Genomic DNA, 27,939 nt, shown 5'->3' on the forward strand with positions numbered 1-27,939 from the left:
AGCTGGCGTGCAATGGCATAGTCCTGGCTCACTGCAACCTCCGCCTCCCAGGTTCAAGCGATTCACCTGCCTCAGCCTCCCGAGTAGCTGGGATTACAGGCACCTGCCACCACGCCCTGCTAATTTTCGTGTTTTTGTAGAGACAGGGTTTCACCATGATGGTCAGGCTGGTCTTGAACTCCTGACCTCAGTTGATCCACCTGCCTCTGCCTCCCAAAGTGCTGGGACTACATGCATGAGCCACCACGCCCGGCCAAGCCTCTCTCTTTTGCTTGCAGAGGGCTGCCTTCTTGTGCCCTCACAGGGTTCTCCCTCGGTCTGTGTTGCCTGTGTCCTAATTTGCTGCTATTATAAGGATACTAGTCATATTAAATTAGAGTCCACCCATTACGACCTCATTTTACCTTAACTACCTTGCTAAAGGCCCTATTTCCACATACACTCACGTGGGGAGGTACTGAGAACTAGAACTTCAATATATCAATTTAGGGGACCATAATTCAGCTCATAACAATTTTTTTTTAAAAAGCCCTTAAGTTTCTGTTCATCTGTCTGGTCAATGCAAAAGTGGAATTATTTCTAGAGCAGGTTTTATACTTTCCTCTTCTTAACATCTTTATCATTCTGAAATTTAAATGAACTAATGTTGTACATTAATGAATTAATGATGTACATTTAAATACTAATATTCATTGTTTTTTACTAGTAAGTGGAGAATGAAGTTAAAACATAATTAGTACATTTAGTGTTTTGGGAATCAAGGAAAAACAAATTAAATCAACCCTTCTGTACTGTAACTTCGTCAGAATGTGGCAGCTTGGGTTTCCATTAGCAGCCAGAGCAGTCAGTTTCAACTACCCCGTTATTATGAATTTGGTAAATCCATAAGTTAAACATTAAAGAACTGGAGAAACTGGTGCCTGAGTGTAAGGGCTAGAATGTGGAATCAAACCCACCAAAATCCCACCAGGGTTTTCTCAGACCCTAAAGCAAGTTTGTCCAACGCATAGCCTGTGGGCCACATGCAGCCCAGGATGGCTTTGAATACGACCCAACACAAATTGGTAAACTTTTTATGAGGTTTATTTATTTAGTTTCTATTTTATTTACTTATTTACTTATTTATTTATTTGCTCATCGGCTATCGTTAGTGTTAGTAAATTTTATGTGTGGCCTAAGACAGTTCTTCCAATGTGGCCCAGGGAAGCCAAAAGATTGGACACACTATGTCTGATCAAATAATAAAATCATTCTTACACACACACTTCGTTCCAGGGCCCACTTAAGAGTAAGAAACTTTCAAAGGCCCTAGAGAAAGTTTTCCAGACCCCAGACCCTAAAGATTAGACAGAGATTAAATGAAACACCCCTGCTGGTTCCTGCTGAAACAGCTCCATGCATTCCCACATGTAGGCATGGAGCTTTAAATGTATATGTGCACTGGAGAAAAACTTGTAACTTTGAGTTGGTCTTAAGTTGGCCCAACCTTCTTGCTGGTTGCAGAAATAAGCTCCCTTTTTTCCCAGTTGGTCTGCATCTCGCTATTGGACCTTGAGAACAAGCGGCTGGATGCACCACATTAGTATGGGAACAAGAACAGCAATAAACTCTCTCCAGTGGTTACTTCAGACTGAATTAAGATTTATTTTACCTTTACAATGAAATAACTGCTGGCTCTCCGTTGGACCTGTTTATCTGGCAGGCATTGCGGTAAGCATAGCACTGTCATTCTTTTCATTAATTCTCATTAATTGATGCTGTTTTCCACCTAATTTTAGTAGAGCTTAAGAACATTGCATCATCATGAGTGATGCACTTGGATTCAAATCTAAGTCTCACTATTCCCAAAGCCCATATTTTAACCTTAACAGGCTTACCACATATCTCTAGGTGTCAATGAACATTACGTTTGTGAGGAGTGAGCTAATGTGACCTAGGTCTCATCACAAAATGGGTAAGATAAACCTCTGAAAACCTAATTTTGTGATGCCATAGGCAAGAAAAAGTTTGAATATTATTTGTATATTTTTAAATATGATTTGTACTTTTTAACAGAAAATACTAACCGTATTTGACCAAAATCACGCAAATTACACTATTGATTTTGTGGGACTTAAATGGCAGTGCTGTGTGAAATGGTTTGCTGCATTAAATATATTTGTAAAGCTAAGCAATGTGGGGCATACGCCACGGGAAAATGAAACTCCCTAAAAGTAGTTCTGTCAGCATTATTGAACAAAGTTTTTAACACATTCATGATGGGTACCAAAGGAAAGTTTAATTTTACTTATGGCAGATGTTTTCCATGTGACTAGGTTTTGCTAGTATTATATATAAATTGCATTATTTCAGACTTTCCAAATGAAGATTGCTGAAGAAACACTGAATCACATATTCTCATAACACTTAGTATATATTAAATGCACAGTAAATATTTGCAGAGCAAATGAAATAAAGAAAGAGAAAAGGAGTAAATAAATGAGCATCATCTATTAATTCATTCACAGCTAAAGTCAAAAGAGTAATAATTTATATTAAGAAATAATACTTTCATATCAGTGAAATGAAACACTCCAATATTGCCTATAAAAAATACAAAAAACTCATTTCTATGTATTTCTAAACCTGATGCAGAGTACTTCTGTTAAAGAGATGAGTGCAAGGAATACTATTACTTATAAGATGATAGAGCTTTTAATATTAGTCTTAAACGAGACTAAGCTGACGCTGTTCTTGGTAGATACGAAATGAATATTTGGCAAATTGAATTAAATAAGTCAAGAATAAAAATGATAATTTAAGAAAACAGACTATAGGGAGGTAATAATTTCAGATTGCAATGGTATTTTGTGCAAAAATACTATACTACTTGGCAACTAATTGTGATTCTTTCTCCTCTATCATAGATTTTTAAAATACTAAGTTTAAGCAAAGCTCCTCTTTTGTTGGGATGATTCAAATCAACACACTAAATTCATTTCTATCTTTACTACCAAATAAATTATTTTTTCATGGAACTCAATACTAAAGAAAAAAGGAATGCTTCCTGTGCACTCACCAAGTAAGGTAAACAGTCGTACAGATTAGATTCATGTGCTATGCCTAAGAAATTTCATGCACGTGAGAAACAAGGAAGGCATGTGTGGATGTACCTATATGCCACATTCGGAAATCTCTTCTGTTTTAAGAAGATATTTGTCATCAGATGATTTTTATGTAAGATGCATGTTTGTTGTCTTAATATTATTTTCAGAAAATATTAATAACCTTAACATATTAACAACTGTAAAACAGTTATCTGTTTCATCCTTATGGTTATTTGTCAGAGTTCATTATAATGCAACAGAATGGGCACTTAGGACCATCTACTCTATGAAGCTTCTTTCATCATCCTGGCTGGAGGAGACTTCACTTTACTATGCGTGCCGTAAAATTCTGTCTGTACTCATACCATACTGGTATCACACTAACTTGTGGTTATTTCTGCTGCTAAGATTTTCTCTCCTACTTTGTACATTCCACGAGAGCAAGAATCTCAACTTTCAGAGAGCATATGATTCCTTCCTTTGATGAATATGCATTGATTGCTTATTAAGTCCCAGGAACTCTGCGGCCAGGGTCAGACTGCCCCAAAGGCATTCGGAACAACAGTCAACAGAGTGTCCTGGAGACTTGCCTTGGGCTGGGCTGGAGGTGTACTGATGAGCAAGGCACAGTTTCTGTGCTTATATAGCAGAGAAGCTATTAGGGCATAAGAAAAGTAAAAGAAAAATAACAATATTGTCATAAGGTTAGGTGCAAATCATTTGTGGGAACTGGAAGACACACTTTTCTCTAGTTTGAGAGTATTGTGTGTGTGTGTGTGTGTGCGCGTGCACCTTGTAGATGAAAGAAAGAGCTAAACTGAACCTGAAGTATAGAATGTGAACCAAGTGAAATATAAGCAAGGAAACAGTACGCTCAATGTTTAACCTGAGATAAGAGACAGAATGGCCCAACCAATACACTGCAATTGTTTAGCAGAGTAGATATGTAATAAATCTGATTTAGAATGTTTACTTCAGATACACGTTTCAGAAAATATGAGCCTGATTCTTCCTTATATCTGAATCTGAGTAGCTCATATATGCAAATTACACAGAAAGAAAACCCTTCCTTAGAGTACATGTGGAAAACTTAGTCCTTGCTTTACACTTTCTGCAGTTTAAATAAATAAATCTTTTGTCATTAATACCTATTCAGAATGACAGACTACGCTGATGCAAAAGTAATTGCAGGTTTTGCCATTATTTTCTTTTACCTTCTTTTTTTTTTTTAAACCTTAATTTACAAAGAACACACACACATTCCAAGGAGGAGCCCATTAAGAACAGTAGACTGGGGAGAACAATGGGAGGGTCATTGAACACTGTTCTGTGTATCCCAGATGAGGGATCACTGGGAATATTTTCTCAGATATGACTTTTCATCTTCACAGGAAAAAAAGATCTTGACCCGGAGGCCCACCCACCTACAAGGCAGAAAGCTCCATACACAATCTTCGGCATTGTCAAACTATCCTGTTTCAAAGACTATCTTGGAATAATGGGTTATCAGTTGAGGTGGATGGTGCCACCTTGGGTCACAGATCATGTCTCCTTGTGGGGCACAGCTGACCCAAGGTTTGAGATCTTGAGAAATGCTCTCCTGGATGTCGTCAGCATCATACGGGTTCCCTTGATCTGCTTTCAACTCCAAGTCCCAGTCTTCATTAAAAAGATTGCCAGGTTGTTCCTTGGGTGGACAGTTTGTCCCTTCTCTCAGCTGCCAGGTATTCCACCAGAGTCCTCCTCATTCACAGCAAATCCTTCCTCTTCAGAATGGGTGCCCTCACCCCGGGCTAGACTGTCATTAGAGACACTCTGTGCTCCCCGGGCTAGTGGATCCATAGCCTTCTCAGTCTCTCTCTCCTGACAGGAGTGGTCAGTTGTAGCAAAGCCAGCCTCCGGGCTAGGGGGTGCCTTCCACGTGCTAGGCAGCAGCGGGCCCCAAAACAGCACAGCGGCCCCCTGAGCCTGGGCCCTGGCGGACTGAGGGCCCGTGCCTGGCTGCCCACGGCTTGCCGCCCTGGATGTTGCGGGCCACGTGATGCGCCTTTACTTTCAATGGCAAAGCCCGCAATTACTTTTGCGCCAACCGAATACATACCAATATCAGTCTAAAATGTTGCTACTTTACGAATTTTCTCCCTTGCATTCTGAATATATATTTTAATAATACCAATGGGGATAAATCAGAGAGTGAGAAAAAAATTATGGAATCTATAAAATAAGTTATAAGTAAATGTCTCATGCTACATGAGAGGTATTTAATCAATTACTGAATGTGGCTTCCATGTACAAATGCATGGCTCATGCCATCGTGGTGAAAAATTACTTAGAAAATTATGTTTCTTTTTTATTAATTTTGAAATCAATGTTCATCTTCTCATTGAACTCTGTTCTCTAATGCTGGCAGAGAAAGATGGTTAATGGAGATGTCTTTCGAATGGTGACTAAATTCATCTCATTTCTCTGTATTATTTATCATGCTAATAGGTACAACCAACAGGCATTTTCACAGACACTTGCTATTCCAGACCTAAACAATCCTGTCACCCTAAGCATGCAGGATACCATCAAATAACCTGCCTTGCAAATTCATCTTACAATGTCTAGCCCATTTGAATCCCAGTTTTGTGAATATGACAAAAATAGAGAAGTTTTTGCCATTTTCAGATATTCGTAGATTATAGATAAATTTTGTTCTTAGCTATCATTCTACACATACACATACACATTTCTATTATTCTGAAGGTTGAAAAGGGATGAGGCAAAAGAAACACTAAAATGTGCTTTATTACATGATACAGACATTCTTGTATTTCTAATGCATACTTATTTACCAACATCCCTTTTTATATTTTTAGCTTTTAGGCTCTGATTGTCTCTATATCGGCATGCTAGCTAAGATAAATTATAATCTGGCCACAAGATGCAAGGGGTTGGAGACAGAGAAGTGTTTGGATCTTTGGAAAATCAAATGCCTCTACCAATAGGAATATATTCTGTCATCTTGAATATATCCCTTTCTATTGTCTTTTCATCTCTACCCCCTTACTTTTGCTACTCATACATGCATATTATATTGTTAAAGCATGCATCCCTTCTGTCACGTAATTTTAAAAAATCTCCTATAGTGTCCCTAGCATGTATCAGTCATGTGCAAATGTTCAATAAACACTGTGAGATGAGTGGAGAACTCTGCAATCCTGAGTCCTTCTCATTTCCCTAAGGAGAGGGCCCCTCTACTTTCTTCATTCACAGTATTTGAAAGTTTGAAGAGAGCAAGTACACCTGTGCTTCAAAATCTTTGTATGCTATGGTTGTAATTTTACATGTTGGCTAGATTCTATTAATTTATAGTTATGAATAGTTTTCAGAAAATGGATCAGTAAAGAGAAATAAAGATAAAGACTCAAAATTGTTTGTGCCAATTTATTACTAAGTCCTAGGCCTTGTTCCAGCCAGCATTTATTAACTTGTTGAGTCTTATCATCCTTCTAATATTGTTATTAACATAATCCTTATTTCTAAAAGGGAAAACTGAGGCAAGGAGAAGTTGAATAATTTGCCTAAAGACACAGCTTGTAACTGGTGAACAGGAGAAGACAGGCTGGATTCAATCTAGATAAAGATGCTGAATCTAGAGTCTTTGCTTTTAACCAATATTCTATAGTTAAAACTTTCGCATAGAGGTTAATATTCCCTTCCCTGATGAACAGTTCTGTTCAACCAAACAATATCAGTCAAAGGATTGCTTTTACTCTGCAAATGAAGCTTTAAGACATGTCCCCTAAAACCTAATTATACAGCTGACACATAGTGAATTCATAATAAAATCACTTTTTAAAATTATCTACTAAGTGACAACTTCTATTTTTTATTAGAAGAGGTGCAGAAAAGAGTATATCCAATGGATCCTGTCTACAGCCACTGAACATATCCTTGGGGAGATCTTAAAGATAAAAATAAAAGAAAAGGCAAGCATGTAGTAGGTGGCAAATAAGGAAGTGGTAAAGATATTCAGCACACATGACAAGCTCTGAATGGTTTTAAAAGAGGGAAATCACTGTGGGCTGCAGTGCAAAAAAGACTGAACTTCATGGTGTGAAGAGATTTGAACTAAATTTTATAGATGCTCCAAAATATAGACCACTGGGAAGGCCATAAAGTCCTTTCCATTCTAGATTAGTTACAGGAGTAAACATGTGGTTAAGAACATGTTTTTAAGATAAAAAGGATGGGAGTAGGACTAGAGGAAAGGGTGGATTTAACGTAGTAGAGAGATTTGTGGTGAGATGGATTGACTAGTTGGACATCACATAAAATCTAGAGAGGAGGTAAATGGTTTACAATTTGAGATGCAGAAAATATAAATCAGTGTTTTAGGAACTAACTCAATTAAGTGTTATTCATGATATATAGAAAACTCTAGAAACTCAAGGCAGGGAAAGCAAATAGAAGGCTAGCAATCATTAAGTAATAAATGAATGAAAACCTGGCCTATAATGGTGAAGATTGATAAGTACTTAGTGAATAAATGCCTCAAGGGATACAGGAGAAGGGAGAGTGAAAATAAAAATTTTAAATAATAATTATTATAAAACAACAATAATAGTGAAGTTGGATCCTGACTGGGAAGAAAAGTAATACTTTTATTAATGGAAATAGGAGGGGTTCCAATTTGAGGTGGGAAAATGACTTCAGTATGTAAATTGTGAGTTGACATTAACATACACAATAGTAATGTTTCATAAGTGGACACTGGTCCTTTTGTGATGAGATAAATTAGGAAATTTGGACTTGGTGACATAGTAAATAATGAAGATCTCAGTATAAATCATTATAATGGTTGAGCTCTCTAAGAAGGAAAATATGCCCATCGGTAGAAAGGAAGTTTCTGTGGGAACAGCATGTGTAGAGTCAGAAACAGAAAATATAGAAGGTAACATCTTATAGTATAGGAAAGTGGTAAGAACAGCATTAAGTGCTTATCTTTTGGTCCAGGTTTGGTATTAAAAAAAAATGGAATGTGGTCATCAAAGAATTAAATGAAGTATGATGTAAGAAATGCAGAATAATGATTACGGATACAGGTAAGGAGAAAAGGAGGCTAATTGATATGATAGAGTAGGCCAGATGTGATGTAAACAGATTTTGCTCAAAGAGAAGGAACACTAAGTTCAAGGACGTTGGGTGGAGCAGTGACATAGAGTGATGAGATCCAAAGTCATCCAGAAAGACTTCCGAGAGAAGAGGAAAAGCAGAAGGAAGACTATCGGGCTTAAATTGCCCAAGGAAATGGAAAGGAATCATGGGATGTAGTTACAGGACGGAATGGGTAACACAGGTTTCTCTACATGTCCCTGACATGCTTTCACATGTCAGTAAAGTACAGGACTGTACATTGTAAATTCTACTTTATAAAAATCTTAAAAAGTTAATAAGGTTTAGACGGCTCAAAGTGTATTCAATCGAATATGGCAAGAATGACTATCCAAGCCACATACTATGCTATCCTAGGCATTGCAAAAAAGGCTAACTGGGAAAAGATTTGGCATATAATCTCATCTTTAATTATGTCACTCTTAAAGCTATGTAATTAAAACTCAACTAAGAAAAAAATCTGTAAATGGATTTCTGTCCTGAGAAACTGATATCCACATGATTTTTTTTAGTACAAGTTCTTTTAATATACTCTTGCTCTCTCTCTCTCTCAGTATTTTTAACCAGATATCCTGAAAAGCTCACAATAGTAGGTCGAATATGTAAATAAAACTTCTTTATTTCTGGTAAACTTTGTTTATTCTTGCATATAAGTCTAAAAACCCAAGACTTTCATATGCATTTTAGCAGGTATATAAAATTGAAATATTTTGCTGTTTCAAACAATAACAGGCAACTTCATTCCTGCAAATTATAATCATCTTTCAAGGGGAACCCTGAATTCACTTGTGTCCTTGCTTATTTTCACAGGTGCTCTACTGTTTTCTTAGAAATTTTGAATTCATCACCCAGCCCCTCAAAGACCTATTTATAATTCACAGTATATTGATTTCATCTGCTCATTTCTTGCCATAAATCTCTCACGAGGAAAGTTATAATATGTACACTGTCTTTTATTACTTCCCATGAAAAATACTGCTTCTAATCCTATATCACGGATTGTTTTCCCTTAGTTGTCACTTACAACTTACCTCATTCAAGTCAAAACTATAAAAAAAAATCAGCCAATTGTTTTTTTACACAGAAACATGGGGCTATTTAAAGCGGCTTCATAGCAACTAATTATGACACACCTGTGAGAAAAAAATCAGCATTATTTGAGCTACATGTGTAAACACTTATACTCTTGAAGGTAACAGAATCAACCCAATGTCATTAAATCTATTGACCCCTTTATAGTTTTGTTTTTTCTTTTCCCCATTAAATAATCCTTTCCCATCTCATTTTATCTCTTCACCATCACATATAGATTGATTTGTAGCTCATGGATAAACCACATATGATTATCATAATCTACTATTGGTTTTCAAGAACTATAGCAGATAAAACAAAGAAAGAAAATGAGTTTTACAAAGCAAGGCCACAGTTTAATGTATTATTTAGAAGCTTCCGGAAATAGGATAATAACCTATCCACTGCATGGATTGCAGAAGCTACACATTCTTCCCCTCCATATATGTTGGCAGCCCATTTTCAGCTCCTCCCAATCAGTAAGTGAGTCTGTTTCTCTATCCCTTGAATCTGAACTTCGTCATGTGACTTGCCAATGAGACATTAGCAGCTGCTGTGCAAGCAGAGACTCATAAAATATCTTCACATATTGAGCCAGCTCTCATGTGGAACCCTGAGACCATCTCCAGGCGTCCTACTGGATAATTACAGACTTGTGGCCTAGTTACTCAGCGTACAGTCTGCCAACTGCCAGGCATATGAGAGAGGCCATCTTGATCATCCAGCACCATCTGACCCACCAGCTGGTTACAGAAATTTGAAGAGCTAACACAGATGAGAAGAACTACACAGCCAGCCCATAAATAGAAGAATAAATAAGCAGTTGTTTTAAGTCACTGAATTCTGGAATGGTTTGTTTTGCAACCAAAGTTAATTGGTATCAACTAAGATTTGAAGTCCTAGACTATGAATTAAAATAAAACATATTTAATTAAATTTAAAATGACATTCAGTACAGTGTTAAAGCAAACTAAATATGGCCTGAGAAGAACTTCATATTTTATATTTGAGTCCCTGTAGACGAATTGCAACCTAACGTAATAGGTAGAGAAGATTAAAAACCTAATTTAGGAGTATGCACCTACAACAATAGCTGAGTCTTGTCCAATCCCAGCGGCCATACTTCAAACATTCATACACTGCTGAGTGTTCAAACTGTGTTCAAATAAGGCAAACACCAACCTGTAACCAGTTCAGCTATTCTGTACCTCACTTCCGATTTCTGCATGTCATTTCCCTTTTTTTGTCTATAAATGTTCTTCCACCACATGGCTCCACTGGAGTCTCTTTGAGTCTGCTGTGATTCTGGGGGCTGCCCAATTTGTGAATCGTTCATTGCCCAATTAAACTCCCTAAAATTAATTTGGGTGAAGTTTTTCTTCTAATAACAGAAATAACTTTGGTTAAGAATTAGGAACTTCAGTATCCCCAGCCTCCCTCACCTATACAGAGCTTACTTGGCAGTGATCTAATATTGGGACGTTAATTCATATATGAATCACTATCCCCAAGTCCACCCAGCACCTCTATCTTGTGATGGATGTGTCAGTTTTCCAGTTCTTCTTCTGTTCATTCTTCTACCCATTCCTAATCAGCCTCACTAACTATAATAATTCCAGAGCCAACCACAGGTTTCTAGTAAAGCTCAAATTTTATAACAAAGATTGGCTATAACTCTCTTTCACATGGATATTCTGATTCTGCAAACAGAAACCTTGTTAGAACTTCTAACATGATGTATTGGGGCAGTCTCCCAAGCCCAAACACCTACGCAGAAAACTTTTCAGCTTTCTGTCTAGTTATGGTTATAATTCTCAATATAAAACTATTCCGTCCCAAAATATGCGTCATTGCCATAGGATTATTCTGAGTTGAAAGCAATTGAGAAACAATAGGCACAGGAAAAACTCATCCATCTAAAGAATATCAGAGCATAAATTTCCCTTCATGAAGGTGTCCCCCTCTCTCAGACCTAAAAAAAAAAAACCTTTATTACCAGAGAAGAAGAAAGCACCGAGAAGAATCCACACAAACAAAACCTTACAAAATAACCATTATCTTCCATTAATTTACAGCATGCATTTATCTTCCCATAATTTACAGCCTGCAGAATCTATAACCCCTTTCCTTTGTCTAGTAAGGTCTCCACAATTTCTCATGCTTTGTTAAAAGGGCATATAACTCTTCCAGGTCTAACTTCTTCTTCAGGTCTTTACTTCAGGTCTTTACTTTTTTTTCAATGAATGGCTCCTTGTACATGCAAAGATTAACATCAAACAAAAGTCATACGTTTTTTCGCTTATTAACCTTTCTTTTGTCAGTTGAATTCACAGATCTCAGCCACAGAAGCTAAGAGAATAGAGGAAATGATTTTTCTTCTCCTACATCTACCACAGGACATCTTTTGAGATAGACTCAGAGAATTTTGAATTCATGGAAGCCAGACTGAAATTAATTTATAGCTTGCAACAAAATGAAGAGGAGATTTCATTTTTTTTTTCCTTTTCACTAATCATGACTGACTCCAGGTTCTACTCTCCATAAGCAATGACCATGTAACCCTTTCTCTTCCTTTGGACCATAAAAATTAACCTATGCTTCGCATCTTGCTAACTCCCTATGGACAACTTCATCTTTTATTTTTACCCTTTTCCTATCTTAGCAAGTTCAGTACCTAATAAAACGATGCTCTATTAGACCCTTCCAATAGTAGTAATTATCTAAATAGGTAATCTTAAAATTGATTTAGCTAATAAATGTAGATGACTAAAAGTATCCTTTTCAGTTTTATGAAAATTGAAACTTGAAAAGCTAAAATTCTTACATTTTGAGAATGAATGTATTCTATAAACAAACTGAAAATATATGCATTCTAAAAGTGGACTTTTTAGCCTTTTTAAGTCAAAAAAGAACAATTAACAAAATCAAATGTGTTTTGAAACACTCCTAAACAATAAGCAAATAGCCCTTTTAGAAGAAGAGAGAAAGATATTTCCAGTGAAATATAATTATAACTTAAAAGTGAAATATTGGCAGGGCGTGGTGGCTCACGCCTATAATCCTAGCACTTTGGGAGGCCAGGGCGAGTGGATCACCTGAGGTTGGGAGTTCAAGACCAGCCTGACCAACATGGAGAAACCCCGTCTCTACTAAAAATACAAAATTAGTGGAGCCTGGAGGCACATGCCTATAATCCCAGCTACTTGGAAGCCTGAGGCAGGAGAATCACTTGAACCTGGGAGGCGCAGGTTGTGGTGAGCCAAGCCAAGATCATGCAATCCAGCCTGGGCAACAAGAGCAAAAATTCCATCTCAAAAAAAAAAAAAAAAAAAAAAAAAAAAAACCTGAGTATTGCTACCAGGAGTCTTGAAAAAGTAATCTAAAATATTATAAAGCTATTATTTACAAGTTTGAATCCTAATCACAAATGTGGGAATTATAACTCATTGCAATTTGTTGACAGTATCAAGCTGGAGATTAAACAAAGGTCAATGCCTATAAATATAAAGAGAAAAGAAGGGCAGATAGGAGGCAACTATCATGTCTTTCAACATGGTTGCTAATGCAATTAAATTCCAAACATGCATATATATGAGATTAGACCAATGAATTTACTAATGGTATATCTACATTAATACTGAAAAGTGATTATTTTAAAGTTATTTATTTATATTTACTTTATGAAATGTTTTAGATGTATAGAATAGTAGAGAGAATATGACTTGAGAAACCTTAGCATTTTGCTATAAATGCTTCATATTTTTAAGAACAAACTTATTATAGCTATTGTTGAAAGTATATAGTTCTCTCAATACCATTTCTCTTTCTTTTTTCTTTTATCTCTCCAGAGAAAGCAAGATGTTGAAGGTGTATGATTTTTAATGTGCTTAATTTTTAAATTTTGAACTAATTTTAGGCTTACAGAAAAGTTTCAAAAATTAGTACAGGGAGTTGCCTTCTATTTCTAATGAAAACATCTCACATAATGATTATATAATTATCAAAAAAATTGCTAAAATTTGAAAATATTACTATGTTATTTCAAAAACAATATGTTGTATTGTTTACATAGTTTTCAATATCACATCAACCATAATATCATCTGAGAATATTTTTATTGTGTTGTATTATTTGTTTTAATCAAATCGTGTTTAAGATAACTATGTAAATAGATGTAGCACTAGTTCTTTTTTTTAAGTACTGCACAATGAACCATTATTCTCTCTAAAAGTGTGAATTGCTAGGTGAAAGTATATGAACCATTTCAAAATTTCAAAATATTACAAATAGCTCTTCAGAGTAGTTGTACAAAACTGTAATTTTCATCAATTGTGTGTGAAAGTCTGGTTTCTTCTCATTACAAAACTTTTAAAAACTTTTCACAAATTATGGGTGGAAAATCTCATTGTTTCATTATAAATTTTCTTGATAGTTGGAGAGATTGACTATACTTTAGTATGATTATATTTTCTTTTCTGTCCCCTAGCATAACTTGTCCATATTTATCTTCATCTCTGTAATGGTACGTTATAAACTTCAGTTGTAATCCTTTGTTGCTTTTAAGGATTACAACTATACACCACTAGTGCTTCATCTTTTAAATTTCTACATAGCTTCTGCTGCAAAGAGTTTTTAATTTCAATGAGATAAAATAAACTAAACTTGTACTTCCTGATTTTTGTGTGTAACTTGTGAAATCTGTTCTTACCCTGAGTTTATAAAGATATTCTGTATTCTTTGACATTAAAAAAGCTCATCATATTTACACCATTAAAATACTTGAATTCTTGAATATAGTTTGAGTTGGAGATAACACTTTGTTTCATTTTTTGCATATAAATTGTTCTAGTGTAATTCATTAAATTCATTATTTTTCAATTTATTTGTAATGCCAACTAGGCAATGTATAACCAATTTACATACAAGTTATATATAAATATGGATCTGCCTCTGAGCCCTCTGTTCTTATTTAATTATTTTCATTGGTAATATCATATTGTGTTAATTACTTTCACTTTTTAATAATAAAGACAATTGTGTCAAGGAGAGACTACAAATTTATATTTCTTCAAAATTGCCTTGGCCATTGGTGATATTTTGCTCTTCTATGTGAATTCTGCTATCAACACGCGCAGTTTCATTAAAATATCATTTTGGCTGCTTTTTGTTTGTTTTTAGAAACAGGGTCTCACTCTGTCACCCAGGTTAGAGAGCAGTGGCGCAATCATAGCTCACTATGGCCTCAAAACCCCGGACTCAAGAGATCCTCCCACTTCAGCCTTCCAAGGATCTGGGACTACAGGTGTGTGCCACCACACTGAGACATTTTGGCATTTTGAATTGCATTAAATTTACAGATAATTTGGGATAATTTTCCATAGCTATGGAAATTGACTTGTTGCATCATGAAAAGTAACATTTTCCCCCTTTAAGATTATCTTTTATGTCCTTCATAAACATTTTTAAATTTCCTATGTTAATGTTTTGTGAATACTTTGTTGTTATTACTAGCTGAAGAATAGCTTTTTTAAGATCACATTACTTTTTTTTAGGGGGGTGGCAGGGGGGCGTGGAGAGTCATGCTCTGTCACCCAGGCTGGAGTATGGTGGTGCAATCTTGGCTCACTGCAACCTCTGCCTTCTAGGTTCAACTGGTTCTCATATCTCAGCCTCCTGAGTAGCTGGAATTGCAGGCATACGCCAATATGCCCAGCTAATTTTTATATTTTTAGTAAAGATACGGTTTTGCCATGTTGGCCAGGCTAGTCTCGAACTCCTGGCCTCAAGTGATCCGCCCACCTCAGCTCCCCAGAGTGCCGGGATTACAGGCATGAGCCACCGCTCCAGGCCTAATCACATTTCTCAATTAGTCATTGGATGTAGGGACACCATTTGAATTTATATTAAACAATGTTTGCTTTTTTTAAAAAATATGCTATGTTTGGTTAAAACAAAACATCAGAATGCATCCCACTAAATAAGCATATTGTTTGGTAAAACAGAAACATATATACTTAGCTACAATGTAAAATGTGAAATTTGTTAACTTAGATTACAGGCATTTGAGGACACTAAGTTTGAAGCTGTCAAGTTTCTTATGCCATTACTTTACATTTTTTTTATTAGTGGGAATATATGGATATATTGTTACTGAATTTATATTCCTAAAACAAAGTTATTTCCCTCCCTCTTTAATAATTCAATTATAGAATTATATATTTCCTTAGTAGTCTGAAGATTTTACTCTTGTTGCTGATGAGAAGTCTGTTTAAATACCATTGTCTTCTTTCTGCAGATAGTGTCTACTGCTTCTGGTAGCATCTTAAGATTTTCCCTTTTTCATGATGTTCTGCAGTTTTACTTCAATTGCTGACGTAATTTCATTATTCTTAACGCTTACAGCAAATTTCCCATCTAGAGACATTTCTTTCTTCATTTCTAGTAAACTCTGTGTCATTATCACTTTAAGTATTACTTTTCTACCGTCTGTCTCTTCTTTGCCATTTGTCAACATTTATTAGCTAAAAGACTATTAAATCTATTAGTTTATCCTCCAAGTTTCATAAGTGTTCTCATGTTTTTTGTATCTTACTGTCTCTAGCATTAATTAATTTCTTATTAATGAATTAGCATTTATGCATTATCACTTTCACCAGTCCAATATAATTTTTATCAATTGAGATTTCTTTTTAATTTTAATTATAGTGATCAATTATTTTATTTCCAAGATATTCAATTGTTTTAATTTTAACAAATTTTTTTCTTACATATGTATATTGGCCTCCTGGATGTCCCTATTTCTTGTTCTTTTCATAGTTTTTTTTTTTTTCTTTGCCTCTTTGATAAACCCCAAGTAAATATTCTTCAGATTCTTCTATCATTTTCATTTTCATTCATCTTCTGCTTCGTGGGGTTTTTTAAGCTGTGTTTCTTTTTTTTTGAGACGGAGTCTCGCTCTGTCGCCCAGCCAGGATGGTCTCGATCTCCTGACCTCGTGATCCACCCACCTCGGCCTCCCAAAGTGCTGGGATTACAAGCGTGAGCCACCGCGTCCGGCCTAAGCTGTCTTTCTTAAGAATCCATGTGTTGTGGAGATTGAATTTGAGCATCCTAAAGTGGTTATTTTTTAACCTCTCTTTGAGTACTCACTTCTCTCTACCGGGTGGTTTTAGAGTGGACTTCATTCAACCTCTGCGCCTTAAACTGCAGCCTTCTCTTTCATAATTCATGGGAGTTTTTGCTCCACAGAGCATATGAGAGCTTGTAGAGTCAGTAACTTGCAATGGACTTGCATCAGAGCTGGTCATAAGGCAGTTATGTGGCATCTAAGCTCCTAGGGTTAGTCACTTCCCACAAGTCATTGGCCTAACAGTAGATGGCACAGCTTTACTTCAGCCTTGCTTCCCTGTGGGGCAGCATTCCCCAGTCCTTGGATTAAGTAAATTCTTTTTAGATGCTGTCTCTCTGTAGCATCTGTGTAGCCTGGAATCTCAGAATTCTGTTTCACTCATTTTCTCTGCTTTATTGCTGTTCTGTTAATTACTGAAAGACAAGTCTATCTTGCTTTTTGAGATGAGCTATCTCTAATTTTCATTTTAAATATATTTTATAAGTCGTTACTGTGGTTTTAAAGTCAGAAATGGCCTAAAAGTGTAGACTTTTAACAGCGTCTTCACCAGGGATCTTGATTCTTCATAGGAAAAGTGAACTACTGCATTTTCCTTTTTTTATACTGTGAGCTTCCAAAGGGTAGAAGGAAGACATTTTCATCCTTATTCGGTCATACCTAATAATCTATGGCACACTGTAAGCACTTAATAAATATTGAATTGTATTTTATGGCTATTGTCATCTTTTAAACCTAAGGCCAAAATGTTCATTCTATGTGAATTGAGAAGCTAAAGAAGAAAGCCTTTATCCCATCCATTTCTTATATTCAGCTATATGAAGGATCAAAGTCTGAATCTGATTGTGAAATTTAGAACTCTCTGATATTTTTAATACCTAAAAATATGAATCTAGTTAAATACTTAAAACATGAATATTTAAAAACATGAATATAGTTTTGGGTAACAAGTTAGAGATGCAACAAAAGAACATATAGTTTTTTCAGATTTAATAAAATGGAATACCTAGATGGAAACACATTTTACATCTCACTTATATTTATTTATATGTGCCAATAACTGGGTGTTTTGAGGGTTTTAGTTTTGATTTGTTTTGTCTGTTTTCTTTTTTGGTCCGGCAAGTTAAACTATACATTCATCTAGAAAGCTTTCAGAGAGGATTGCAATGGTTAAGCGAATGGCAACTTCTTGGCAGGAGGTGGGGTGTGGTAGGGAGGATATTCAGAAAGATTCATATAAACTATCAATACAGACTAATTATAATTTTTAAGTTTTAGTCAGACCTTAATGCACTACTTTATATCTATAATTCTTGTAATTATTTCTGATTGTGTAACTACCCTAATTCATATGCTAAAAATAATTTAAGACAAAGATCATTGTCCTCAATCAGGGGTTGCCAACCCCTGCACCACAGACCAGTACTGGTCCATGGCCTTTTAGGAGCCAGGAGGAATAGCAGGAGGTGAGCAGCAGGTGACTCAGCATTATCACCTGAGCTCCACCTCCTGTCAGATCAGCAATGGCATTAGTTTCATACAAGCGCAAACCCTATTATGAGGGATCTCGACTGTGTGCTCCTTTTGAGAATCTAACTATTACCTGATGATCTGAGGTGGAACAGTTTCATCCCGAAACCATCCCCTGCCTTCGTCCATGAAAAATTATCTTCCATCAAACCAGTTCTTGTTGTTCAAAAGGTTGAGGACCGCTGTCCTAAATGATCCACAAATGTGTCACAAATACAGTAAAATAATTTTGTATTAAAATCATCCTTATTTATATGTTCTTTAGATACCCTTTCTCATAAAATTTTCATAGAAAATGTATGGGTTGATTTTCCATTTTGTAGGTAAGGAAATAAACACTCAGAAGCACAGAGGAAACAAACAGCAAACTGTGATTTGAACCCCAGGCTCGACCGATGTTTCAAACTCCTGGTCATCATGTTTCACTTCCCTACGTATGTTTCAACACCTCCCTACAGTCAGTAAAGTGTCATGGATTCTACTGGCTTTGATTTTGGATGAGAGAATTAGAATGATTTGGTTGTATATATACTTTAATTAAAACGTTTTCAGTTTAATTTACTACGGTTGAAACAGGATCTAAAATATGACAAAACCTCCTAGGGCATCTTTGCCTTCAGACACGGCACTCACAACCCTTACACTTCATCAAACCTAAACATAACACAGAGTGATCTCATGAAACATAAATCCTACTTTTAATACTATATTATATGAATATATATATATATATATATATATATATATATATATGTATTAGCATTACAACACTCTCTTTTTTTTCATCATCTTATCTTGGATATTTGTACACCAATGTTCATTGCAGCATTATTCATAAGAGCCAAAGTGTAGAAACAACCCAAGTGTCCTTAAACAAACGACCGTATAAAAATATGTGGCATGTACATACAGTGAAATATTATTCAGCCACAAAAAGAACGAAGTTCCAATACATGCTATAGCATGGATGCACCTTGAAAACACTACACTAAGTGAAACAAGCCAGGCACAAAGGACAAATATATGATGATCACACTTATATGAAATATCTAGAATTAGCAAATTCATACAGACAGAAAATATCCATTACCAAGGGCCAGGGAAAGGGGGAAGTGGGGAGATATTGCCTTACACAGAGTTTCTATTTCAAGTGATGAAAAAGTTTTAGAAATACAGTGTCGATGGCTGCAAAATACTGGAAATGTAATAAAAGCCACTGAATTGTACACTTAAAAACAGGTAAAATCTCAAATGTTATTTTATATATGTGGATATACATGTCTATTTACCCCAATTTTAAAAATTATAATGTAATATACCAAAAAAGATTGAGTGTACACTTTTTGGTGCATTGTATGATGTATAAACCATACCTAAATAAATTTTTTTAAGCTGCTTATTTTGGCAGACCAAGACATTCAACATCATGTCATTCCCTACTTCATCTCACACCAATTCATGCCATACTACCTGCATTTCAACCATACCAAATGACTCATTGTCTACTCCATGCTTTTCATGTCTTTGTACTAAACATTTTCTGAATGCTTAGCCCAGAAGAGTAATTTTCAGTCTTTTTGATCTGAAGATCTTTACACTCTTAATCATTACTGAAGACTCCAGAGTCTGTGTATGTGGGTCATGTCTATATCTATTTACCATATTAGAAATTTAAACTTAAATTGTTTTAATTATTTATCAATGTTTTTAAAGTTAGAATAATGCAACAATTGTGTTCATCTAAATAGCACCTTCTAAGAAAAGTAACTATTTCTTCAAAAATAATAACAAGAAATAATAACAAGAAATCATTGTTGTACAATGTTACAAATATATTTAATATCCATCTTACTAAAAGACAGCTGGATTCTCCTGTCTGCCTCTTTATCCTCTCATTGTGTTGTTTTGGTTGAAGCATATGAAGAGCTTCCAGCCTCCAGAAGTTGTGTAATTGGAAAAGAGAGGAGTGTTTTAATAATAGCCTTTACAGATAACTGAGTATTCTTTCATGCTACACCAACACGTGACAAGTGGTGGTTACTTAAAGGTTAGTTGCAGTGTGGAATCTGAAACCATAGTGATGAACTTTTCATCCTCTATTACATTAAAATTCATTGGTCTATCTTGCACTTTGAATAAATCATTTACTCATGCATGATTTTATCATGTCATTTGAAAATATTGGTTCTCCAACTTATGCATATCTTCTGAATGTTGACACATTTCATTATGCAATACTCCCAAATCACATGCATTAATATTATCACCATGTCAACAGAAAAGCCTGTAAGTATTGGGAAGCTGTCAAGGTTACTGTGATGGATACAAGACTTCTATTCTACAGCACACCAACATGGCACATGGATACATATGTAACAAACCTGCACATTGTGCACTTGTACCCTAAAACTTAAAGTATAATAATAATAAAAAATAAATAATAAAATAAAATAAAAAATAAAAATAAATAAATAAAAAGACTTCTAATTTTTTTACTTCAGAGTTTGGTTTTTACCATTTGCAACACACACAGTAGGTCATTTACCTTGAAGTGACACACTCATTGTATTCATTCTTTAGAAAATGTCCACCACACATACAGGCTTGGATAGCTATAGTTTAGTTATTCAAATCTAAATTTTTATTAAAAAACGATTAAATAAACTAGCTTACCTTTGGTAAAGAACTAGGTACAGGCTTTCAAAAGCGTAAGATGAAGCCTCATGTAATAAAATAAAAGCTTTGCAATACACAGTAAGGGAAAAAAGCATTTAGCTGAATAATATATTCAGTATCATTCCACTTTTATAATTAAAAATTACACACACATACTTAACAAAATTCTGGGGCATGTCACATGTTAGTTATGGGTAAGTAAACAGGATTGATGGTTGCAGAGATGAGTCAGGGATTTCATATTCAAATCCATATTATTTGAACACTCTACAACAAATTTATATATTATTTTGCAATTTAGAAAGCAAAGAAAAAATTGATTTCCACATAGTGAAATTGGAAGAATGGGAAATATATGGAAATCACACAAAGACATCAGGAAGAGAGAAGTTGTGTGATGAATAAGAAGATGGTTTTCGTTAAACTTGAATGACAGGAAAAAGGTTTCCCTAAATTATGTGGATAATCCACACGGAACATTATGCTTGAATAATTATGTCCCATAAAAACATTAAAAATATTAGATCATTTCCATAATAACATTTTCTCACCAAGTCTGCTATATATATTATATATATTTTATATATATATACACACACACACACACACACACAAAATAATCTCTGATGTTTGCCTGAGAAACTATGATTAACTATAACTGAACAGATATTCTTAAAGATAGAATTTGCCCACTGGAAAAAAAATCAACTGCAATAGTTTTATACTGAAAAATGATTTTTCATGAATCTGAGTGCAGTTATTTATAAGAAACATCATGATAAAATATATTAAGCCTTCCATGATTAGAAGCTAATAATCATAATTTGCTGTACATGCTAGCAATTAATTGCTTCTTTGACATTTGGCAGGGGGTGGGGGTGGGGGTTAGATGATATAGTCACATTCATTCCTGAATATAAACTTTAGGAAAATGTAATTGCTACATGCAATTGCCACTATTATTTCTCTAGTAATCTAAATGATACTCATTTCTACCTATTTAAAATGGAATTATTGTACTTACTTTCAACAATTACTTGTCTGTCTTCCCAGTTGTCTTTAATAAGCTGTATATTTCCAAAGTGTGCATCACTGTAAAAGATTCGGTTGGTACCTTTTCTTCTTTGATTATAGTCAAAAGCCAAGGCTATGACATTCTTGAAATAATGTGGATTCTCATATGGCCTTATTGGGGAATTTAAATTGGTTTCATCAGAAAGATGTATACTTTTTAATATTGTTCTTCCTGAATACAGCAAATAGCCTTCATGCCTCAGGCAAGTAACTCCATCTTCTGCCAAATATCCATGGGCACAAGCGCAAGTTCTCCGGGAATTTCCTCGATAAAGACAGAGCTGCTTACAGCCACCATTATCCCTGGCACAAACATTGGTCCCTAATGAAGAAAAACGATACACACATGCACATGTTTATGTTTTCCTTTTGTTTTTCAAACAAAATTCTCCATAAAATACTATTAAAACTTTGATGTTGAATATTCTGTCTTTTTGCTCTTAACTGTAAGCTGGTCAATAAAAAATTTTAAAAGTATTATTTTTTAAAAAATCACAGCAGTTTAAATCTTGGGTTTCTTTATTTGGAAAATCATATTCTGTTTCATTCAATATCCAAGTTAAGCATTAAATTTTTCCCTTAATGAGCCAGTTAAGTATATAAATCTTTTTTGAAACTTGATACTTAGATTATAGTGTTTCATATATTGTTCATTTAAAACCTGAATCGATCTCACCAGAAATAATGCACTGCTTTAAACTCTATCTACGAGATGTGGAAAGCATCAAAGAAATCTATAGCTACAATGTGCCTAACCTCCTAAATATGTTGAGCATAAGTTCTTACTCCAATTTTAAGTGAAGATACAATATGCACTTAAAATTTCTTCACCAGTCTAATTCTCCTTTGCGAATTCATTATTATCTCCAATATTATTATAACTTCCTTTGACATAAACAAGTTAGTTACAATTTATTTTAATGGAGGTAAATAAATTTTAAATACCCAAATCATTGTCCTATAAGTTTAAAATAAATATTTTAAGGAAGTAATGACTTTGGAAATATTTTACTCTAACAGCACCACCTTTGGGACCATAACCACTTATTATATAATATGATTCATATTATGTATAAAAATTTCAACTGCCTTTTACTAATATCCTACTTATGCTTTTAATTTTTTATCCAATCAATACATGTATCAAGTTTTTCTATATTCCTTAGCCAAAACCTATAATCAAGACATGCCACGTATGTAACATGTCCATGTACCTGTGCTGTCCTGGGCAAATATGCTTTTGTATGAAATATGACATATTTATTTCATTAGGCTACTATATGATACTTGCAGGAAATTGGATGTAAAGATAAGGTTTTGAGGTTTTAGACTTGTAGAAGAATTTCTAAGTTTGACAAATGTTTTTAAAAATTGGAGAGAAATCACATAAAATATACGTATTATGTATTCTTTCAAGAGTGCTGACCTTTCTCTCTTACTCGGTTAAATATTTTAACCTCCTTCAGGTTGACTCCAAGGCCAGTTCTCATGGTTATTGTTTCTGTGGCATCATTCTTGTGGCCCCTTCTGACGGACCCGTTTGCATGTGCTCTGCCAAAAAGTTAAACATACATGATCAACAATCTTCGACTAATTAAAATCAAGCCAGATACTTAAGCTGAAGATAACAGATGGACCAACAGAAGGAAAAGAAACCAACTTTAGTCCGTGACATTGAAATGCTTGAGCTTGGAATAGCAACAGTACCTGCCTTTTCTGTGGAAATTACATGGCTTTGTGAGATCCTTTTTGTGACCTTGCTAAGAAATGGCAAATCCTACAAGGGTAAAGCAACCGGCACTGAAATAACATTTTGAGACTCAAATACTTATGAAAAAATAAATTACCTGTCAGACCAGTAGATGTAAGCCCCAAAGACTGCAACTGAAAACATATCCACATTGCTTCCTGACAGCACCATCTCACGATTCCCTCCAGTCTCAAGGTCGATTCTCTCTATCTTGTCTGTGCGAGCATCACACCAGTACAATTTATTTTCCTAAATATCGATTGAGAAGTAATGTTACAGACTATATTTGATTGTTTTATCAAGAAAATAAAGGAACACTACAAGTAGGTAAATGAAAGTTGTCAGTTAACGCACTTTAAATATTGAAAAGAAATCCAACAGACCTCATAGTCGATGGAGATGCCATTCGGCCATGCTATTCCCATGCTTACAAGGACAGCCCTCTCTGAACCATCCAAGCGAGCCTTTCCAATACAGGGCATTTGTCCCCATTCAGTCCAGAACAAGAGGCTGAAATTAAATTGTTAATTTGTAGTATTTATGTACATTTATTTGTAGTATGCAGAGCTATGCAAAAAGACATTACTAATAACAGCAGTAACATTCACACTAGAATAAAAATAATACATTTCAGAAGTTAATATACAATGTGTTTAAATTTCCAATAAAATAATTTTTATCGTAAAAAAAATAGTTAACCAGTCACAGAAATCATAGGAGGCACTCAACATCCTACCAAAATACCTTTTGTGCCTGCGATTTCCTGTCTCAAATGCTCTTCTCCAACCTGTTTGCCTAATTACTTCCTACTTTTCATATCTCAACTATTTCTTTCCAGAAGTCTTCTGTGTCTTCCCTGTACCATGTGCTCTGCTTCACAACACAGATTAGAATGGCAAATTGCCACTTGTATTTCCTTACATTCATTTATTATAAATATTTTTTGCCCCCACTAGACTGTAAGCTCAACAAGGCCAGTGATCACTGCTCTGTTTTCATTCACTATTACTCCTTCAGCACCAGGTAATTAGAAATTTTATGGTAAATACATATTTAATTTATGAATATAGACAAGAATGCATCATAACTTTCTATTTTGTCCACTTAGACTGCTAAATGTAACTATTCTAGTATGAATTTTATGTTATCTTATGAAGTCATCTTAAAATACAGTTTTATGGAAAAGCAGAAATTCTTATTTTAGTAATCTTATAAAACAAAATGTAATGGGGGAGGATATGGAAGAAAATATCATGCAGAAAGAACACATAGAGTATCCCAAAATAAAACAACATGTCATAAAATGTAGAAAAACAGAATGTATATAATCCATGTATTTAACTCATTCATTCAAAAAATTCAGTATTCATAGGGACTATACAGAAATCTATGCTTTTAGATAAATATAGTTATTAATTATATTAGATATATATATCTAATATAATATAGATATATATAAGATATCTATATTAGATATATATTATTATATCTGTATATCGATATATCGATATATCTACAGATATATCGATATATAGATATATAGATTATATTAGATATATATCATATATAGATATATATCTATATATGATATATATCTTATATATATTAGATATATAATATTATATTAGATATATGTTATATTAGATATATATATTAGATATATATCTTAATATAATTAAGAAATATAGTTCTTAATTATATTAGATAAATATAATTCTTAATTTGAAGTTACATCTACTGAAGTTTTTATCCAACTATCAGACATCAGCAGTGAATAAAGTTTTAAAAAATATGGGAAGCATTGATTCAAAAGCTGGGTATATATTTCCTAATTTTTAAAAATTATTGTAATTTTTTAAATTTTTAATAGGTATATTGCACCTAAATAGTGAACACAGTGCCTAATGGATAGATCCCCCCCTCCCAAGTAGCCCAGTGTCTCTCGTTCCCATGTTTACGTTCATGTGTGCTCAATGCTTAGCTCCCACCTATAAGTGAGAACACTCAGCGCTCGCTTTTCTGTTCCTGCATCAATTCATGTAGGTTTATGGCCTCCAGCTCCATCCACGTTGCTGCAAAAGGGCTGTTTTCATTCTTTTTATGGCTTCATAGTATTCCATGGTATATATGTACATTTTCTTTTTGCAGTCTACCATTCACGGGCACCTAGGTTTATTCTACATTTTTGCAATTGTGAAAAGTAGGTTGATGGACATATGAGTGCATGTGCCTTTTTGGTATAATGATGCATTTTCCTTTGGGTATATACCCAGTAATGGCATTATTTGAATGGTAGCTCTGTTTTAAGTTCCTTGTAAAATCTCCAAACTGCTTTCCATAGTGGCTGAACTAATTTACATCCTCACCAACAGTGTTTAAGCATTCCCTTTTTCCTGCAGCCTCATCAGCATATTTGAATAATATATGTGAACAGTCACGTAAGAATCAGTGAGACTGCATACAGAAAAATTAAAGACATATTTTGTTTAAACTCACTGGAGTTATTTAAGTACAAATTGATACTTAACTAAATAAAAAGATATGTATTATTTATGTATATTTTTTAATTTGTTTTAATAGTTGATATTTTTCTTGAAAATGCTGTGTAAAATAAACACGTTAGAGTTTTACAGACAAACAAAAATGAGGTATGGCTACAATCTCAATTATATTAATCCTGAAGAAAATTTCAATCATATTTACAAGCTTTATAAATCAGAAAGGAAAAACTTTGTGGCATAATATCCAACTAATACTTTATTGGTAAGATTATTGAAGAAGGCATTTAAAAATCTACACTTTTATTAACGTCAAGATTTTTAAGACTTTAAGGTATGCTCTCGGTGGATGAAAAATATTATTCAATATAAAATAACTGGCAAATGAAATGTATTGCTGCACTTAACTTTTTAAGGAAAAATATATATTAAAATGGCAGGTAATGTTATACTGTGAAGGAGGCACTGTGAGACCAGGACAGACATGTGCTTACTCATCTAATCTAATTCTTATCATCTGTTTTTAGCATATTCCAAAGTTCACATAAGAAAAGAAATATGCATATTAAAGATTTTACTTAATATTAATCTACTTGCAAATGCACTAATAAAAATATTATTTTGAGTGAACAGATCAAATAAACTATTTATAGGTTGGTGCACAAATAAATGTGTTTACTGCTATTAAAAGTAATGGCAAAAAGCACAATTACTTGTGTACCAACCAACCTACTTAGCCCTAATTCTTACAGCTATGGTAATTATGACTAGGAAGTAAATGATCCACAGTCCACATGGCCAATAAGAGGGCAAGCCAAGAACCACACTCAGCCTTTACTAATCCAGGCCTATATTGTCTTCCCTATAATACGTTGTCTCACCAAATAGAAAGATAACGCAGAAATATATAATGTTATATCAAATGTTATTTTTCCTTAGCTATAAGATGTGTAACAAGAAATCTCCATATTTAAAACCATAAAACAGGCCTGGCACAGTGGCTCACGCCTGTAATACCAACACTTCGGGAGGCCGAGGCAGGCAGAACACTCGAGGTCAGGAATTTGAGAACAGTCTGGCCAACATGGTAAAACCCCAAAAATACAAAAATTGGCCTAGCGTGGTGGTGCGTGCCTGTAGTCCCAGCTACCTGGGAGGCTGAGGCAGGAGAATCACTGGAACCTGGGAGGCAGATTCTGCAGTGAGCCAAGATCACACCATTGCACTCCAGCATGGGCAACAGAGTGAGACTCTGTCTTAAAACACACACACACACACACACACACACACACACACACACACAGTAAACAAAATATGAAAAAGTTCTTAGCATTGAGAAAGAAGTCGCTCTCTTTTTTTCCAAGTAATCCCTATTCATTTTAAATTTGTGATACTTTTATGCAAGAGGCTGAGATAAATGTAAAAAAAAAATTATGTCTAAAATTATTCTAAGTAAAATTATTTTTTAATCCAGAATTTACACAATTTTTTCTGTGGAAAACAGTAGTGATTAGATATCCCATCATTATATGGGAAGCCAAATCTTACTGTGTAGGAATCACTTTTAGAGTTAAATAATTTATCAACTGAATAAAAGTGAAAGGTTTTAAACCTATCAAAATTAAGCAAACATTTTATGTCAAGCAAATAATAATTTATTTGCTCCTTAAACTGAAATTGAAAGTAAAGAAATGAATAGAATTTGCACCTTGAGAATCTTTTGGGATTATAAACCAAATGTAGAGAAAGAACCCTCTCCGAAAACTGCAGGAAGAGACTTGTAATTTAAGGTAATAACTTACACAGATGCACCCGAGATATCATTAATGAACATAGATTCTTGGTATCTAAAATGTGGTCTTTAGCAATAGGAAGAAATAAAAATATTTGTCCCTGGTTTTTGAGATCCTACTGATATTAACATTGACTGACAAAATTACTATCGATTTTGAACCTATTTGAGTTCAA

General features: G+C 34.5%; 1 protein-coding gene across 2 annotated transcripts in view; it reads right to left on the reverse strand.

The window, feature by feature from the left end:
- LRP1B (LDL receptor related protein 1B) overlaps positions 1-27,939 on the reverse strand; it is a 1,943,477-nt gene that overhangs the window by 461,066 nt on the left and 1,454,472 nt on the right. For both annotated transcript variants that reach the window (XM_055261032.2, XM_063631317.1), the window contains exons 38-41: positions 23,857-23,983; positions 23,571-23,722; positions 23,150-23,274; positions 21,674-22,045 (exon numbers count right to left, since the gene is read on the reverse strand). In XM_055261032.2, coding sequence (XP_055117007.1) covers positions 21,674-22,045; positions 23,150-23,274; positions 23,571-23,722; positions 23,857-23,983 — 776 coding nt within the window. The remainder of the gene's footprint in view (positions 1-21,673; positions 22,046-23,149; positions 23,275-23,570; positions 23,723-23,856; positions 23,984-27,939) is intronic.

The sequence above is a fragment of the Symphalangus syndactylus genome, chromosome 22 (genome assembly GCF_028878055.3).
Source record: "Symphalangus syndactylus isolate Jambi chromosome 22, NHGRI_mSymSyn1-v2.1_pri, whole genome shotgun sequence".
Lineage (NCBI taxonomy): Eukaryota > Metazoa > Chordata > Mammalia > Primates > Hylobatidae > Symphalangus > Symphalangus syndactylus.